This window comes from Parathielavia appendiculata (genome assembly GCF_033297405.1).
Source record: "Parathielavia appendiculata strain CBS 731.68 unplaced genomic scaffold N657scaffold_6, whole genome shotgun sequence".
Lineage (NCBI taxonomy): Eukaryota > Fungi > Ascomycota > Sordariomycetes > Sordariales > Chaetomiaceae > Parathielavia > Parathielavia appendiculata.
The window spans coordinates 1224370-1242583 of NW_026944225.1; the positions used below are offsets into that span (position 1 = coordinate 1224370).

The 18214-nt window shown below is 57.0% G+C and overlaps 7 protein-coding genes across 7 annotated transcripts; 3 read left to right on the forward strand and 4 right to left on the reverse strand.

The window, feature by feature from the left end:
* Positions 1–19: 19 nt before the first annotated feature.
* On the reverse strand, positions 20–2299 carry N657DRAFT_664001 (RNA-binding domain-containing protein; the record flags this gene model as incomplete). Its single annotated transcript, XM_062795212.1, has 1 exon — positions 20–2299. One exon carries the CDS (start codon positions 2297–2299, stop codon positions 20–22), a length of 2280 nt encoding a protein of 759 aa, XP_062647660.1.
* A 359-nt stretch (positions 2300–2658) lies between these two features.
* Positions 2659–6007, forward strand: N657DRAFT_572420 (condensin subunit-like protein; the record flags this gene model as incomplete). The annotated part of the gene is made up of 3 exons (XM_062788890.1): positions 2659–5374; positions 5478–5773; positions 5861–6007. The coding sequence occupies 3 exons, from the start codon at positions 2659–2661 to the stop codon at positions 6005–6007; spliced, it is 3159 nt and encodes a 1052-aa protein (XP_062647661.1).
* Positions 6008–6083: 76 nt separating this feature from the next.
* Positions 6084–9553, reverse strand: N657DRAFT_664002 (alkaline phosphatase-like protein). The gene is made up of 9 exons (XM_062795213.1): positions 9150–9553; positions 9041–9085; positions 8691–8982; positions 8509–8636; positions 8088–8458; positions 7812–8038; positions 7480–7763; positions 6965–7431; positions 6084–6875 (listed from the first exon to the last, which is right to left on the reverse strand). The coding sequence occupies exons 1-9, from the start codon at positions 9368–9370 to the stop codon at positions 6238–6240; spliced, it is 2673 nt and encodes an 890-aa protein (XP_062647662.1). The 5' UTR covers positions 9371–9553; the 3' UTR covers positions 6084–6237.
* A 154-nt stretch (positions 9554–9707) lies between these two features.
* Positions 9708–11022, reverse strand: N657DRAFT_671923 (uncharacterized protein). Its single transcript, XM_062795609.1, has 3 exons — positions 10398–11022; positions 10305–10346; positions 9708–10249 (listed from the first exon to the last, which is right to left on the reverse strand). The coding sequence occupies exons 1-3, from the start codon at positions 10558–10560 to the stop codon at positions 10119–10121; spliced, it is 336 nt and encodes a 111-aa protein (XP_062647663.1). The 5' UTR covers positions 10561–11022; the 3' UTR covers positions 9708–10118.
* Positions 10949–13714, forward strand: N657DRAFT_690543 (uncharacterized protein). Its single transcript, XM_062797055.1, has 6 exons — positions 10949–11412; positions 11615–12049; positions 12108–12451; positions 12502–12601; positions 12655–12880; positions 12931–13714. The coding sequence occupies exons 1-6, from the start codon at positions 11265–11267 to the stop codon at positions 13322–13324; spliced, it is 1647 nt and encodes a 548-aa protein (XP_062647664.1). The 5' UTR covers positions 10949–11264; the 3' UTR covers positions 13325–13714.
* A 647-nt stretch (positions 13715–14361) lies between these two features.
* N657DRAFT_717237 (BET3 family protein) lies at positions 14362–15870 on the forward strand (the record flags this gene model as incomplete). Its single annotated transcript, XM_062797487.1, has 5 exons — positions 14362–14561; positions 14655–14831; positions 14964–15081; positions 15142–15231; positions 15312–15870. The coding sequence occupies 5 exons, from the start codon at positions 14362–14364 to the stop codon at positions 15441–15443; spliced, it is 717 nt and encodes a 238-aa protein (XP_062647665.1). The 3' UTR covers positions 15444–15870.
* Positions 15871–16457: 587 nt separating this feature from the next.
* On the reverse strand, positions 16458–17817 carry N657DRAFT_656215 (malate dehydrogenase mitochondrial precursor; the record flags this gene model as incomplete). Its single annotated transcript, XM_062794676.1, has 7 exons — positions 16458–16598; positions 16662–16806; positions 16861–17323; positions 17384–17471; positions 17537–17647; positions 17703–17734; positions 17805–17817. 7 exons carry the CDS (start codon positions 17815–17817, stop codon positions 16458–16460), a joined length of 993 nt encoding a protein of 330 aa, XP_062647666.1.
* Positions 17818–18214: the final 397 nt, after the last annotated feature.

The following is an 18214-nucleotide window of genomic DNA, read 5'->3' on the forward strand; positions in this document are numbered from 1 at the left end:
CCACAACACCGGCTTGCCCCTATTTCTTCCCCCGCATCACCGCCTTCTTCTTGCGCATCATGCGCTTCCTCGCGATGATCTTGGTCCTCATGACGAGTTTCTCCTCCGCCTTCTTCTTGCCCTGCTTAGTAGGCGCGACATCGTCCTTCGCCCCTTCCTTCCCCGCCTTCGCCCCATTCCTATCATTGCCGTCCTCGTCCTTCTTCCACCCCTTCTCCTTCCCCTTCGCCTTCCCCAGTCCCTTACCCGCCTCCTTCTCCTTCCCTCTCCACTTCCCCTTTCCCCCGCCAACAGCCCTCTCCTCCTTAGCCATCCGCGACTTCTCCTCCTGCTGCCGCCGCCTCTGTACGACGTTGGCGTTTTCAATGGCAAACTCGACAATCAACCGCTGCGTCTTGCCGGCCTCGTTCTTGAGCGCGTGCCCATTCAGGTAGCGCAGGCCCATGAGCGCCCAGCGGTGCGACGAGTACTCGATGAAACCATAGCCGCGCGACTTGCCGCCGCCCGTCCGCTCGTCCACCTTGGAACCCTGCGTGGTCTCGAAGACGATCTTGGCCTGGCGCACCACGCCCTTGCCCTTCTCCTTCCTGCGACGCTCTGCTTCCCTGTCGGCCTCGCCTCCGCGTGTGTTTTCCTCCTTGGAGAGCGGCTGCCGGCGGCCCTCCTTGACGTCCTTGGCGAAACCGACGACGGCTAGGCGGGCGAGTTGCTTGAGGTCCTTGGAGCCGAGGTTGTGCGGGATGTTGCGGATCGCGAGGCGGGTGAGGCTGAGATGCAGGGCCGGGTTGGACTCGATGAGTTTCTTGCGCTGCTTGGCGCTGGCTTCGCGCATTCTGATTTCGGTTGGGGTGAGTTTGTTGTAGAGCGGCGAGTTCTTGGTAATGGCGCCTTCGGACAGGAGGAAGAGTCGCCTCTTGTCCTTTTCTTTGCGCTTGCCGGCGCCGGTTTCGGCGAGGCGCGTAGCTTCATCCTTGGACACAGCCTGGGTGACCTGGAGGATGCGGCCGTCGAGGGTGTATTTGCCTTCCGGGTCGGCTGTCTCGTCCTGAAGAACGGAATGTTTGGCTAGCGTCGGAGGCGGGTGATGGCGGGGTGCCCCCTTCAAGCAGGCCTGGCTGTCGGCCAGATTGAAGAAGCACACAAACCCTGTACCGGCTGGTCTATCCGTAGCGCGATCCATGACCACTCTGGCATATCTCACGGCGCCAAACTGTGAGAAGTGGGCTTTAAGTGTATCGTCGGTCGCTGTGTAAGGAAGGTTGCGGATGAAGAGGGTTGTCGAGTTGTCCGTCATTCGATTCTTGGGCTTTTCCTCGTCGTCATCAGATACATCAGACGGCTGGGACTCGTCGCCCTCACCCGTATCTTCGTCAGGTTCTTCGTCCTCATCTTCTGCACCACTTCCACTCTCCTCCTCCTCCTCCTCCTCCTCTTCTTCCAGGTTGTCGCCGTAGTTCTTGAAGAAGTTGGCCAAATCCCGGTCTTCTTGGGTCATGTTTGGGTCCCCATCCTCATCCTCGTCCTCCTCTTCTTTTGCCGGCTTCTTGGCCTTGGGGCTCTTGTTCTTGCCCCCGCCATCTTCTGCACCACCCTTCAAGTGCTCCCAAGTTCGCTTGTCCACCGCCCAGTCTACTGCCAGTGTCCGACCATCAACAACCTTCCCGTTGATAGCCTCCATGGCCTTTTCGGCATTTTTCTTCCCCCGGAGCGTGACAAAGCCAAAACCAGCTAGCTTGCCTTTGTCGTTTGGCAGGTCGGCAAACTTGACCTTGCCAAAGCTCTGAAATAGTCTTGCCAATTGGTCCGAGGTCTTGATGCTCCAGGGCAAGTTTCGAATGATCAGCTTGGGCGGTCTCTTTGCCTCTTGCAGTTCGGCCTCCCGTTTCCGCTTCTCCTCGACGGCCTTGGAAACAACCTCAGGACCAGTCTTAGCAACATCGCGATGGCGTGGCTGGGCAATGTCGAGCTTTAGGCGGCGGCCATCGAACAGCTCGTTGTTGAGTTTCTCCTTGGCCTCAATGGCATCCTCGGGGTCGGCAAACGACACAAAGCCGTATCCTCGCGACGTCTTGGTCTTTGGGTCGAGCACAACCGTGGCGTGCTTGACAGGGTAGTGCTGCGAGAAGAAGTCGGTCAGGGACTCGCTGGTGGCAGTCGGAGGCAGCGACCGGACAAAGAGCTGTTTTCGCGATTCGACGCGCGCCTTCTTGGATGGCGGGTTGAAGGTCTGCGCAGAGCCATCCTCTGTTCCGACAGGCGTCTCCTCAGCCTCGCGCGGGCGCTTCTTATCGTTCCCCATTGTCGTTGATGGGGTGTGTGGTCGTTCGTACCGTTAATTGTGAAGCTTGGTCTGAGCTCCTCCACTGTTCAATGGCAGAAAAAATCCTTGGACAAGAGACGATAAGCTTGCCGCTTATCGTATAGTGGGGCGGGACTTCGACAGGGCCCTGAACCCCTCCAATTCTCCAGCGCTAACCGAAATAGGCATCAAACCAGTAAACAAACAGAACAGGGAGACCTTCATCCTGCCAAACCCACACTCCTGGGTCAAGACAACCTGCAATTTGCATGCGCCAGTCCACCAGACGCAGATGTGGCTCGATACCCGGCCTTACTAACCCAGACACATACTCAACAAACCAATAGACAGCCGGCGCCATGCCCGCGAGAGCCTCGACGAGGTCGACCCGGTCCTCGGCGGGGGTCCCGACCAAATCCTCAGCCAGTGCATCACGCGCGTCGACGGTGTCGCGCGCCTCCTCCACAGCAAATACCGACAACCCCCCCGAGACACCCGACAATGCCCTGCGCGCCCAAATCGCCGCGGTATTTCGCGAGGCCCAGCGGACAACAGCATCGCACCGCAAGCTGGCCGTGACGCTGCGCAAGATCCAGGAAGCATGCTGCTACGAGCCGACCTCGACCAAAAAATCAACCGCCGCTGCCGCCTCCGACTTTGACGAAGACGACTTCAACGCCGAGTTTGTGCGCTGCGTGATACGCGTCATGCCCATCAAGAAGAGCGAGGGCGTCGGCGAGAAGACGATCCGCTTCATCGGCCTGTTCCTGCGCCACGCCGTCGACAAGGACAACGAGGCCGTCGGTGAGCCGGACGAGGATGCTAGCACCATGCCCGAGACCCCCGGCACCCGCCTGACCACCCTCCTGATCGAGACCGTCCTGCCCCTGCTGGCCGCCAAAGACAAGTTTGTGCGCTACCGCGCGACCCAGCTCATCTCGCACATCATCAACTCGCTCGACGCCATCGATGATGAATTGTTTCAGAAGCTGCGGTCCGGCTTGTTGAAGAGGATCCGCGACAAGGAGGCCATGGTGCGCGCCCAGGCCGTGCTGGGACTGGGGCGGCTGGCCGGCAACCCCATCGAGGCTGAGCCGGATTCGGACAACAGCGAGGACGACGCGACCAGTGGTCTGTTGGAGAAGCTGGTCGAGGTGCTACAGAACGATCCCAGCGCCGATGTCAGGAAACAGCTGCTGGTCAACCTGCCGATCCTCCCAAACACCCTTCCATTCCTCCTGGAGAGAGCAAGGGATCAGGATGCGGCAACACGGCGTGCTGTCTACTCTCGCCTGCTGCCTGCCTTGGGCGACTTCCGCCACCTCTCGCTGTCCATGAGGGAGAAGCTGTTGCGCTGGGGACTGCGGGACCGAGATGAGAACGTTCGCAAGGCAGCTGGCCGCCTCTTCCGCGAGCGCTGGATCGAGGACTGTGCCGGCACTCCGCCTCCCGCCGAGACTGGCCAGCCGGCTGAGGTGTCGCCTCCCAACCTCGATGCCCTACTGGAGCTGTTGGAGCGTATCGACGTGGTGAACTCAGGCGGCGAGAACGGTGTCGCCCTCGAGGCCATGAAGGGCTTCTGGGAGGGTCGTCCGGACTACCGAGAGGCCATGGTCTTTGACGAAGCTTTCTTTGAGACCCTGAGCGCCGAATCTGTCTTTGTCGTCCGGACCTTCAACGACTTCTGCCGGAATGAGGGCGACGGCAAGTTCGAGTCGCTCGCCGAGGACAAGCTGCCCGAAGTTACAAAGGTGGCATTCTACCTGGAGCGCTACATCAAAGTCCTGATTGACGCCATCAAGAGGCTCGAGGAGCAAGGAGTGGACGAGGACGAAGAGGGGGACACGGCAGAGCAGGAGTTCATAGTAGAGCAGCTGCTCCATATTGCCCTCACCCTCGACTACTCGGACGAGGTCGGCCGCCGCAAGATGTTTTCACTTCTCCGCCAAACCCTGTCCATTCCAGAGCTTCCAGAAGACGCCACGAAGCTCACGGTTGCTGTACTCCGGGATATCTGCGCCCCAGATGCGGCTGGCGAGAAGGAATTCTGCAGCATCGTTCTCGAGGCAGTCGCCGATGTCCACGACACCATTGTGGATGAGGTACCGGAAAACGACGACGAGAGCTTTCACTCGGCCCGATCCGAAGTCAGCGGCGACAGCACCCCGACCAAGGGTGGCAAGAGTAAGACTCCCGAGCTGTCCGAGGAAGAGGCTGCTGCCAAGGCCATGAAGGAAATCCTGATCAACATGAAGTGCCTGCACATCGTGCAGTGCATGCTCTCCAACGTGTCAGGCGACCTGCAACAAAACGAGCACCTGGTCGGCATGCTCAACAATCTCGTGGTCCCTGCCGTCCGCAGCCACGAAGCCCCCGTCCGCGAGCGCGGCCTTGTCTGTCTCGGCCTCTGCTCCCTGTTGGACCGCTCCCTCGCCGAAGAAAACCTCACGCTCTTCATGCATTTCTTCAGCAAGGGCCACACGACCCTCCAGATCACCGCCTTGCACATCCTCACCGACATCCTCAACGTCCACGGCGCGCAACTCCTCTCGTCCAACCCGACGCTCCTCAAAGTGTACATCAAAGCCCTCCGCTCAGGCGCCAAACACCCCGAAGTCCAAGCCGCCGCCACCGTCGCCGCCTCCAAACTTCTCCTGGGCCGCGTCGTCAGCGACTACGACGTGTCGGCCGAGCTGCTCAAGACGCTCGTCATCGCCTACTTTGAGCCCGCGTCGGCCGGCAACCAGAGCGTGCGCCAGGCACTCAACTACTTTTTGCCCGTCTTCTGCTACGCGCGCCCCGAGAATCAGGATCTGATGCGGTCCGTCGCGCTCGACGCGCTGCACACTTTGTACAATGTGCGCGCGGGGTTCGACGACGACGACGCGGACATCGACGACGAGATGGTCTCGCTGTCGACCGTCGCCGCGTGCCTCGTCGACTGGACCGACCCGAGAAAGTGCTATTCGCCGGCGACCGGCGGGCCCGCGGGCGTAGGCGAGAAGCATGTTAATGCCGATGTGCATCTGGACTTGGCGAGGGATATACTCGAACGGCTCGGCGGGAATGTACCGAGTAAGAAACACCCTTTCCCCCCTTCACCACTCCGCCTCCCCTTCCACATCCCACCCTACACAGGGCCAATGGGATGAGTAATTAACCGCCTTGCTCTGAACAGAAGAAGAGAAGAAAATCATCGCCGCCCTCCTCGGCAAGCTGTATGTCTCCCCGGCATCATCCGAACCCAAGACCCGGGAGGTGTGCGCCGCCGTCCGCGAGGCCGTCGACAACCAATTACTCTCCGACGCCACGGGCCGCAACGCGCTGTACAAGATCCACGTCAGCCTCGGCAAGATTGTCAATGCCCTCGATGCCTCCGCTGCTACTGCTGGTGAGGGTCTGCTCGGCGGTGGTGGTGGTGGCAGCAAGTACAGAAGGAGTGTGAGCCGGGCGAGTTCTGTGGGCGCGGCGTCTGTCGCTACCGGCGGTGCTGCTTCTGTTGTTAGTGGTGCCGCTCCTGTCGAGGAGGAGGAGGAGGAGGAGGAAGGGGAGGAGGAGGAGAAGGAGGAGAGGACGGTTGTGCAGTATGACGTGAAAATCAAGGAGGAGGAAGAGGATGATGATGATGACGATGGGGGGACTGTGGTGCACAGGTCGACGGAGCAGAGTCTGGTTAGTGAGCTGTTGTCGGAGGAGGAGGAGTTGTAAATGGCTTTTGGGTGTAGGTGTACGTGTAGACACGGGATAGGTTGGGCGGGCGGTCGAGGGAGGAATCTTTCGCTTCCGTTATGTGAGGATCTCTGAGGTTTGTGCAGGTTTTTCTGTCTGGGTATGAGCGATATGAAACACGATACTATCCTTCCTTGCATTTCACCATGCCATCTGTCTTCTGCTCATCTATCAATCATTAGTCCCTTCTGCTGACGTCCAACCCCCTTCTACTTCCCCTCTATGACCCCAAGCCAATACACCAACCCACCCACCCCAACATCCACCATCAAATGCTGCCCCAGACTCCAGGCCACGCAATACAAATACTTTGGCGAAAACACAGTCCACACGAACAGATGCGTCCTCAGCGCCGTACAGGCCGCCATGACAGTTGCCACGCTCGCCGCCACAAACACAGTCAGCGCCGCCACATGGCTCTTCCACAACTCCTCCCTCTCTGCTGCCGGCCTCCTCATCAAGCCCTTCTCCCTATTGGACAGGAGTAACAAAACTCCCGCCCAGCTCCACCAGATACTCCCCGCCCAGTTCCCCACAAACGTAAGTACCCCGACGGCGCCCATATCGTAGCTTGCCACGCCGTTGTACGCACTCGAGAGGTCGACCGACGCAATCGAGTTGGAGCCGCCCAGGGCGAAGAATGCGGCATGCTGTAGGAGGAGGGTCGTGGTGCTTACTTCGATGGGTGACAAACTATCATTTTGCTTCTCATTACCGTCGTTGTTGTCATCCGCTAGGAACGACAAAATACGGTGCTGGATGTTGAAGAGCAGGTAGAGGGGGATGTTGGTCGAGCGGGACTGGGTTATGGCTAGGAGGGTGTAGAGGGTGAAGAGGGTTGATGGACCTGGTCAGTTAAGGTATGTTAGTCTAGTCCTACGGTTTAAAAACATGGAGGCGGGTAGAAGTATGAGGCGGGAGGGAAGTAGGTCATACCGCTCTGACCCAAGGAGATGCGTCGACGGACGAGGATGAAAATGACTGTCAGCACGGCCAGCAGGACAATGCCGATGAAGACTGCGCGGGCCCGAGCGATGAGGGAGGTCCCTTCAGTGAAGTTGAGATTGAGCAAGCGGCGGGTGAACTCGGTCACCAGCTCGGGGGCGTCTTCAAGGGTAAATGCCACTTTGAAGGTGAAGGCGGCGAGAATCAGACCGGTTGCGGCTGCGAAGCTAAACCAGATTGGCAGCCCGCTGAGACCGTAAATTAGGTTCTGGTGAACCCAGAGGTAGGTAGCGCCGATGAAGCACCAGAGTAGCACCGGGCTTGTCTGGAGGTACGTTTTGACGATGTCTGGATCTCCGGCGAACTTTTGGCCGGTCTGGTTCCAGCTCCTGATGACGCGCGTGGCGAGGAGCAGGGCGGTGGTTGAGAGTACGTTAAGTGCGGCTGATCTGGTGCCCCTGAGAAAGAGTTAGTCGTGAGTAACTGGCTAAGGGAAAAGTGCGCACCGCTTGAACTCCCTGACACCGAGGTAAGCGAACCAGGCGGTCGTTGCCCAATACCAGAAGTGGTGTTCTTCTTCGACGTAACTGCTTGCGAACATCATCACACCGTAGGCGAGGCTGATACCGGAAAGAGGAATGAAAGACACAGCGCGATCATTGGCGCAACGCTCGGCGGCGATTACAGCGGCGATCAGGGCCAGCACGGCAGCAGCCTGTCCCAGAAAGAGCCTGGACATGTCATAATTGCTGGCCATGCTGCTCAGGACGCTTTGTGCATGTCGTAGCCACTGCGCAACTGTCAGTATCCATACAAACTCGCAGTGACTGAGACATACCTCAATAATTGAGGCCGTCAACTCTGAACAGTCCTCGCAGCCAGCATTTTGGCGGTACTTGCCGACTAGGTGCCTCCAGCCATGCGCGAGCTCCTGATAATCAGCCTTGGACTTTGTGAGTGTGCCAGCATCCGACTCCGAGTCTAGGATCTCCTTGCCAAAGGCTGCGAGAACGATGTCGAGAATCTGGCGGGCATTACGCATCAGGAGCTGGATTTGATCTTTCTCTACACAAGCGTCAACAACGCCCTGCGGATACCAAATCATCGAGCTTACTGTTTGACCAGAAGGGTAGAAAGTCGGGAATGAGGGCGCCCACGTTATTTTTGGGAACAGGAAAGCCCAGTAAAGCAGCGAGTGTTGGGGCCAGATCAGACTGCTCCACGGTGCTGTAATACTGGAAGTCCTCACTTTCCGGCAGTGGTGACTGCAAGTTGCGCTTCAGGTCTCGGAGCTTTGGGGACATGAACACCAGCGCTGGCGAGGTCTCTCCTGGTGAAGAGGCGCCATGGTTCCCGGCGTCATTCATGCCGTGGTCACCACAAAACACAAATAGGGTAGAACGGAGATGATCCTCGGACTCGATAGCGGCATAGATCTGGCGGATGATACCATCCATTTCTCGCTGCTTCGCAACCATGTGAGGACTGTCAGGGTCAGCAGGGTTCTCAGAGCTCTCGGTGGGTTGTCTATCTACCTTCTCGGCCCACCCTTATGGCCGATGTGATCCAGCCCGAGGTAGTGAAGAATCATAATGTTCCAGTCATTCCTCTTGAGCTCGGCCGAGATGTGCCGCGTGACGTTGTTGTCCACCTCGGTGAAGTCCTTGTACCGTCAGTCCCGCTGTCTCCTCTACCTGGTTGAACGAACCATGCTCACCGAGACGAAGAAGCTCGTTGTACCCTCGGCACGATCAAATGTCCCGGGAAACAGCTTCAGCCACGTATCATCACCGTACATGACCAGCTTCCCCGTGCCCTTGGCCTGCATCTGCGCCAGCCATGTGTCCTGCGACGCCAGGCTTGAGCTCTCGTCTCCTTCGTCGAGATTGAGAACGACGTCCAGGAAAGAGGGGATGGAGCCGGTGGTTATGGCCTTGAGCCGGGGCATTGTGACGGTCGGCGAGGTGGCGTGCGCCGTGAAGGGGAGGGCAGCGCCATCGCGGATCAGCCTGTGGAAGGCCGTCAGTTGCGAGCGCTGACAGAAGATGCCGGTGGAGGGGAACCTACGATTGCGTGAACTCGAAGCCACTGTCTGCAGTGTAGACGAAGTCACTATTTCGATGCACCGCGTGGTTAGTACAGGGTTATGCGACAGGCTACGGATTGTCCAGAGTACCTTCGCAGGGCATCGATCACAATGAAGACGAGTTTGTCGAAGGGCGCCGCCGGGGGTTCGCCGTACTCGGTCACGGCATCATAACTGGCCAGCCCGGGAAGCAGCGGCTTGAATGGAAAGAAGCCGGTAGCAAACACGAAGATGGCGGCCGGGATCAGGAGGTTTGCCGCAAGTAGCAACACAGAGCTCAGGGTCCCATCGCGACGAAGACGCGCCGTCATCTCGATGGGACTGGATTGGTGCAGATTGGGGGGGGAAAAGGCGAAAAGAAAGATTCAGTCTGACTCAAACGCCATGTTCAGGATGACAAGAAACCCGGAATATCTCAACGGCACCAGATAGGCAAAATGCGCCCAAGGTTCTTACCATCTTCAACCCTCCTGAACTCGAGGTCTGGAGTCTCATTGCAGACTTGGGTATTGATTGGATGGATTTCCGTGGGATCGGAAGCCAAGACAAGGTTCCTGGACTGGGCCCCACAGACCGGAGGAGCTCGTTACCGTACCGAGTCCCGGTCTTAAAAAGATACGGAGTACGGTAACAATGGAAAGGAGCAGGCCATAATCGAAGTTGAGGTCGCAAGAATCTCTCTGCGTGCTCGGTCTGCTCTGTCAAGATATTCAAGATACAGTCCAAATTGAGGTAAGGTATGATAACCTCAGCTTTCAGTAGAGTTCCCGGTTCTGTTCTCCCATCCCCGCCAAACCTGGGCTCCGTCAACCATACCTTTTCCTTCTCCTGCCCGACATAACGGTAATAAAGGGCTAACACAACTCTCAAATCTTCAAGATGGTACTCCGTAGTACCTGAGCACTACAAGAAGTTGCTCCTTTCTCGCCTTCGCCCAAACAATGTTGGCCCAGCCTCTGTTTGGGCCTTGACGGCGTCGAGGTCGAGCCCGGCAAACACATCTCTCTGCATGGCGTAGCCGCTCACACTTTCTTTCGTCCAAACCAAGCCACGGGTCCCTCATTTCTTGTTCCGCTTGGGCCCTCGCATCGGGAAGACAATTGACGACTTCTTGCCTCTCCGCTTCTCGACTTTCCTCTTGCTGCTCGGCTTCTTGCTCGCCGGCTTAGCATCCTCCACCTCCATGGCTGCTGTGTAATGTCAGGGACCATGTTCCCGCGTCTTCCATTGCCAAAAGAAACTTACTGTCCTCCTTTGCAGCGGCCGACTTGGCCTCATCCGCAGGCTCTGCAAGAAGTTTAGTATAGGCCATCGTGGTCGTCCAGGATGGAAACTTGCCCTCGTTCATCTCAACATCCTTCTGTGGCTTGGGTTCAGCTGCGATCGATAGGAGCTTCGCAGAGAGGCGCTCCGCCCGCGCTGCCTCGACTGGCCCAAACACATTCTGCTTGAGGCGCCGGTTGTTCGCCTTGATGACACTTGACCTCGCGCTTTTCGCCATTTTTGTGGTATGAGCTGTGTGGATGGATCGAGTTTGAGAAACAATAGGAAGAATATCGCGCTTGAAGTCAGCCTGAGAAACGGGGTGAAATTCAGCACGGATACACCACGAGCATGAGAAGGCCACTGGTTGATTTTTTTGGTCTGGACCTAAGCAATGGACGTGAAGTACTGAGACTTGAGTAACATAACACAGGAACTCGATCCCAGCTTTTCTTCTGCTGCCACCAGCCAAATTTGCCAAGCGTCCTGCCAAACCCTGCCAGCGTTTAGTACCGGTACTTGTCCCACCCAGTTCTCCGAGCCGGCAGCAGGCCACTGCACAGGCAAGAGCAATTTTGCCCCAAACCACCGCCTTTTCGTCGACGACAGACCCATGATATATATGAAGCCCACGAGCTCCAGGGGAGAAAGGGAAGGCTCTGGCCACCACTCCAGCACTCTCTTCAAACACGGAATTGCTATAGGCGGGTCTCATAAGATCTTGGACCTGGGTGGCTGCGTGCACCAGTGAGCCCACGAAGGCCGCAGATCGAAACACAGAACTTGAAGCTGCACTTGCAGCAGCGAGGCTTCATCGGGCAGCACCCCGGAGCTTTGGCCGTTTCGCTCCTTCCTGACCACAAGGAATAATTTGAGCAAGATTTTAGCTCAGACGATTAACTCGGGATTTCTTACCAGCTATCGGTTTCTGGTTTCTAGGCCATGGGCGATAAATCGGCAGAGGTGCAAAGCCTCATCCGAACTATCCAAGTACCGGCCATTTCAAAGGCCGTCCTTCAGTCCATCTGCGCCGTGAATGGCATCCCAAAGACTGGAAACAAAAGCGACTTGCAGAGACGAATCATCCAGCGTAAGTACGACTTCTTTGGCAGGTTCATTGATTGGAGTCAAAGGCACACATCACCTGGCTTCTTTTCTCTGCCTTTGGTGGTTTCCTCTCTCTCGAGTTCATTTTCCCCAGCTTCCATTCTTCCGCTGCCTTACCGTCTCACCCAACCCTGCTCGACAGCGCACACCATCCAGTTACCTCATGGCTTACAGTCATCATCCAGAAATCAACTCATGTAGCGACTCTCGGGACTGGGAACGGCTACAGGAAATTCGCGAGAGCATAGTGAAGAGGGCACCGATTTATGTGGGACCCTCACTCGTCAATCAGACTCAACCGCAGTCGCACTCTCAACCACAACCGCCGGGCCCAGTCGCCATCCGGTCACAGCCATTACCTCAATCCTCCTACTTATCACAGGCCGCACGGGATTATACTCCTCCCAACTATGCCATGGGCTCTTACAACACACCCGGCTACGGCGGCCTCAACGGGCTGAGATCGTCCAATGCAGCGCCCGCTCCTTATCAAGCGTCCCCAGGGGTGCCAGCAGCTCGGTCGCGCCCGAATGCCGGGCTGCTCGCGCCGACTATTACTTACAAACCCAGTCCGTTCTACGAGATGAAATACCAGATCGGCGATGTCAAGACTCTGGAAGGTGCGTCAAACACATGCCGACTTCTCAGCTCCACGACTACTCGGCTGACCAGCGTCAGTCATGACGGCGCACCGCAACTCGGAGCGCATCTCGGTGAGGGTACAGGATCAGCCGGCTGTGCAGCTGTGCCTTTCGGACCGGACCATGCGAGTCATGGTTTTCTGCGCAGCCGGAAATTCCGGAGTCCAAGAGATCGCATTCCCGTACCAGTGCGAACTGAAGGTGAACGGCGGGGACATCAAGGCGAATCTTCGGGGCCTGAAGAACAAACCCGGGTCTACTAGACCGGTTGACATCACGGACTCGTTGCGCCTGCGGCCTGCCAGCTACACCAACAACGTGGAGCTCACCTACGCCCTGACTCAGAAGGTAGGCGGCGCGTCCCAGAAGAAGGGCTTAGAGGTACGGAATGGGAAGGGCTGGCCAGATGGTTTGCTGACAGCTTTACGCAGAAGTTCTACCTCAGCTTGATCGTCTGCAAATCCGTGCCCGTCGAGACACTGGTTTTGCAGATCCAGAAGAAGATTCGCAAAGAATCCGTCTTTGCCGAAAGTGAGTTCTCACTTGCTTCAGTTCTGTGATCGCTGAGCACTAACATATTCCAGTAACCAAAAAGGCCAATGACGACGACGTAGTCGCAACGTCGCAGAATCTGAGCCTTAAGTGTCCTCTTTCTTACATGAGGCTCCAGTTGCCGTGTCGTGGCGTCAGCTGTAACCATATCCAATGTTTTGATGCGACATCTTACCTGCAGCTGCAGGAACAGGGGCCGCAATGGATGTGTCCCATCTGCAGCAAACCCACGCCGTTTGAGCAACTAGCCATCGACGAGTGAGTTTAGCTCCTGTACCGTCCGTATTCCCTCGCTAAAGATGGAACAGGTACGCGCGGGACATCCTGACGCAGACGCCCGAGTCTGTTGAGCAGGTCACGATTGAGCCGAACGGCGAGTGGGCCGTGCCGGGCGCCAAGAAGCAGGCAACGCCCAACCGCCAGGAAGCCAGCTTTGTCGACGACGATGATATCGTGATCTCGGAAATCACTAGAACTGGAGGCAGGAGCACGGCGGCGCCCAGTCTGCCGCCCGCGCCCACGCCACATCTTGCCACGCCTACCAGCGTCGCATCGCGTGATACGTCTGCCGCCCCCAGGTCGTCGAACAAGCGGACGGCCGACGAGGTTATTGATCTGACGCTGGACGACAGCGACGACGAGCCGCCTCCGCCCAAGCGCCCGAACCATGGCAACCCCGGACATTCCTGGGTCTCGCGCTAGCAGCACGGGACCCCGTCTAAGAGAGCACGCCGCTAGGCTACGGTACGGCTTTAAGAGTAGGGGGCATGCACCGTGGGAGGATCGATTGCATGGGTTCGCTTCTTCTTCTTTATGGCATGATCTCGCAGCATTTGCACTCCGGTTGGAGGGGAGGCATTGGTGGGCGTTGGAGGGTTCATCTACATTACTGTGATCACAGATCAGGTGTAAACGGCGCAGTTTCCCGGGCCTAACAATCCGGGGAGGAAAGGAATTGTGATCTTGATGCTTTTTCCAGGGCAGGGCCTGATACCTTGGTTCCGGAGACCTATACATCCCGTCTTGGGTTTGACTGTCAGCACCAATGCAATGAATTATCAAATCAACAAAGTGTACATAGTAATCGAGTGCCCTGATGTGAAGTTGGTTGCGGACTTACAGCCCCTGAGTTGTGTCGGTTAAAACGATATTGGTATGCGCATATCAAGGCCGATCAATCAATGTACTCCGTAGCGCCATACAGAAGCCCATCTTCAACTAAATATCGAAGCATCAGCCTCGGCATGTTAATTTGACCATTAGCACCCCGAACAACGTCGACTGCCGCAGCAATTCAAGGTTATATTGATGCCTGTCTTCGAGTCAGAGTCCTTCAATGATTGCCAGCGACCAATGCGCAACCTTTCAGCTGAACCCCAGTAACTCCCAACCCACAGTCGCAACCCCTCCAAGTCCCAAGCTCCCACGCCTCGCTCTTCAAACAAGTAAACCAGGGCGCCTCCCACGACTGCATTAGATCCAAAGAGATTATCCGCCTCGGGGGATACATACCACCACCACCACCACCACCACACCATATCGGCCTACTCTACATCCAATCACCCCAAAACCATCTCCCAAAGCAACAACAAACAAAAAAAAAAAACCCAACCAACGGTCTGAAGCGCGAAACGAAAGAAAACGGGGAAGGAGGCTTCCCCAAATAAGGATTAAAGGAATAATAAGCACGTCGTCAAAGAGTCAAGAGTCAAGACCGAAAAGAAAAAGAAAGGAAAATAATGTCCTTCGAGCCGGTAATGCCCCCCTACAATGCCTCGGACCCAACCGCCCGCTTCCTGTCGTCGTCGTGCCTGGATTTTCTCCTCATCGAGCTCGTGCCCTTGGCGTACCGTGTCACGAACGAGGTCGAGGCCGGGTTGCACGTCGTCGCTGGTGGGGTGGGGAAAGGGCAGCAAATACGTGATGAGAGGGATGCTGGGTTGGTGGCGGCAAATGGGACTGCGGATGGTGACAATGGGGGGGAAATAGCTGGCTCCGGTCCTGGGGGGCCTGTTGATGGTTCTGGTTCTAGTTCTGGGAGGGCGGGTTTGGGGATCATGGCTGCCGGAAGTAATCTTAATGGGAGCGCGGCGGTCGGGGGAACGGGGGTCGGGACAGGGACGGTCTTGGATGAGGAGGAGGAGAGGGAGGCGGTGCGTTGGCGGCTGGAGGGAATTGGGTATCGTGTAGGGCAGGGGTTGGTGGAGAGGTATGTGTGGGCCGCGTGGCTTCAATACCGTTCCAATTCTGTTTCGTCATCGTCAGAGGCAATCTGACCATGGGAGATGGGCAGGGGCGGGTTGGAGGAAGATGTGTCGACTGGCGGCTGACACCACGGCAGATTCTCCCGCGACAGACCACGCTTCAACGACACGCTCGACGTGATCAAGTTCCTGTGTAAGGACCTATGGACCTTGGTCTTCCGGAAACAGGTGGACAATCTCAAGACGAACCATAGGGTATGTCCTCCCTCTACTCCTATGCCCGCCGTCCTAACATCACTGACAATCCGTTTCGAGGGAGTCTACGTCTTGACAGACAACTCCTTCCGCCCCTTCTCCCGCATGAGCGCCGAAATAGGGAGCCAGGCCGTCCTCCAAGCGCAGCCGGTACTCCCCCCACCCCCCTCCCTTAACACCCCACCCCACCCCATCTCGCAGTACATAGCTGACAACCAACCTCGTTCAAGTTCCTCTGGTTCCCCTGTGGCATCGTCCGCGGCGCGCTCGCGGCACTAGGGATAACAGCGACGGTGCAAGCCGAGACGAGCGAGCTGCCCAGCGCCGTGTTCCAAATCAAGACTGCTGGGGCCAAGACATGAAATGCTCTGCCTGTCTGTCCGTTGACCTATACGGTGCTCTACATGCAGCGAGAACGCGCGGACCTGAGTCCTTGGGTTTGCTCTAGAACTGGGATTCTGTTGTCTCTCTAAAATGGCAGAGTGAGAAAAGAGGCAGACGGAACAGCCCGCATCTCGTCTCAAGAGGTGCTGTTACGGGACATGGGCCGGGCCCTGGTTCGCTTGGTCGGATCGAAGCAATGGGGAGCGGGCGCCAAAGTTTGGCTTCTGGCGGGGCGGCCATCATTTTCCGTCTAGACGAGCAGACATAACCTCACTTAATGTACATACCGTTAGACCGGCGTGTAAACTGGAGATCAGAATGAAATCTGGTCCCAAGCTTGTAACTGGGAGCTTGATGGGGGATGTACAATGCCGGGCGATTTGGGCTTGTGTGGGATATCATTCTCAGCGGGGGCAGGAAGATATGGTGGCGTATGGCGTTAGCACGGGAGTGGTTCAAAGCGGCAGGCTAGACCAGTGAATCTTCGCAGCGAGATTCTGCTTGGTTCCGGGGATACCCAATAAAGCTTGCTTCTGGCGTACCCTTTCTTGTCCGTACCGGTTGTGATGGTTGAGCGAGCGGGTTTATTCATTATCAACCCGGGCTACCTCCTTGCTCCCTCTTCACTACTCTGTCAACAGGTTACGTGTCGTGTCATGGACAAGACACCACCAGCAACACTCACAAAGTACTTAAACCAGTATGACATGCCCACTGAGTCAGCAGCAACCCTGGCTATCATGTGCCTCGGGGACGCCGTCACTAGGAGATATCCGTTCGTACCAGTAACCCCTTACAACCTAAGAGATAGAGATACCAAATCAGCCACCTGCCTCGACAACACGACGAGCAAAAAGCATTTCTATTTTGCTCTACCGGCCACGACAGCTCGGACTAACTGCAAGCCACCGCAATAATCCTCGCAAAACTCAACCGCATCAATGAACGTAAGAAAGGGGAATATTTGTTTGCTATGACGAACTGGGAGATATTCACTTTTGGGGAGGGTTGTGGGCGAAGTCGACGCCCTTTTGGATATTGCCCTTCAAGCCCTTGACCGCAGCCTCGAGCAGCGTCTTCTCCTTGTCGGTGATGTCGCCGAGGATGTCGACGGCCTTCTCGGCGCCGTTGGGCTGGATTTCATGTCAGCAATGCCAAACACAAAACGGGTGGAATCAGTGAAGACTAAGACTTACGCCAAGCTCGACGGGAACCGAGAAGAAGTCGACGCCCGTCTTCTCTGCGATCTCCTTGCCGCCAGGGACGCCGGGGAGGTAGACATAGCTGGGTTCAACGAGGCCCTTGACGCCGGCGGCCGCCTTGAGGAGCTTCTCGGCGAACCTGTGGACCGGTCAGCATAACGCAATCGGGGGTCAAACTCGTCAGGAGACATACCGATAGCCGGCATACGCCATGGAAAGGGTGGCAGAGCCGAGACCGTCCTTAGCCTTGACGACCTCATCGCCACCGAACTGAACGCGGTTGACGAGCGCATCATACTTGTCGTCCGGGATCGTGACGGACGGCGACACCTTGCTGAACAGCGGGACGATGGTCTCGCCCGAGTGGCCACCAATGACGGGGACCGTCAGCTCCTGGGGGTTGCTCTTGCCGGCGATCTCGGCGACAAATGTTTCGGCGCGGACAATGTCGAGTGTGGTAACGCCGAAGAGGCGCTGGGGGTTGAAGACGCCCTTGGCCTTGAGCACCTCAGCCGAAATGGGCACGGTCGAGTTGACCGGGTTGGAGATGACCAGGATGAAGGCCTTGGGGGCGACCTCGGCGGCCACCTCAATCAGACCCTTGACGATGCCGGCGTTGATGTTGAACAGGTCGTCACGGGTCATGCCGGGCTTGCCTGGAATTGCCTGTCAGGGTCCGCCGCCTATAAGCGCGCTGTATGGTAAGATATACGCACGGGGAATGCCGGCGGGAATGATGATGATGTCGGCATCCTTGAAGGCAGTCTTGGCGCCGTCGTTGGGAGGGAGGTAGCCAGTAGTTTTCTGTTCCAGCCGTGTCAGCACGAGTCCTTGTGAGATCTAAGACATCTTCTGTAGCTCTCACTTACGGCGGTGGAGGAGATGTGCGACAGATCGGCCGCAACCCCGGGTGTGTTGACGACATCGTAGAGAGCGAGCTCGTTAATGAGCGGCGAGAGCTTCAGGAGCAGCGACAGCGGCTAGGTAGATTGCGTGAGTAGGCTGCAATCAAGTCATCCAGGGGAGCAAACTCACCTGTCCGATACCGCCAGAGGCACCAGCAACGACTATAGAAAATGTCAGAGGCTAGGCTGGTAAATTGGGCAGAACTAGTGGCCCTGAGTTCATATCACCTACCGGCTTTGACCATTTTGACAATGGGACGGAAGCTCGAATCTAAGCGGGGTATGGAGGGGTAGCTGTTGACGGCGACTCTAGGTCAGTTTCCCTTTCTTTTGGAATTACTTATTTGGACTTGCTTGAAGTCGTAAACTCGTGATATGTACCTGAAAGCAGAGACGACGGTCAATGGAGCGAGGGAGGAGAATGTTGGGGAAGGACACGATGTCGTGATAGTTGATCCGGAGAGGAGCTTGGCAGTTTAAGTAAGGTAATTGCGGCGGGGCAACCGCGTCAAGCAGCAGAGGGTCGCCGATCCGCGGTTGCTGCCCCGCATCCGGTTGTTTCCGTTTTACGTCCCTGCTGCCAGTGTACTGTATTGTACTGTATCTGCCTGAAGTGAATACGCAACGATCTGAACACCCGAC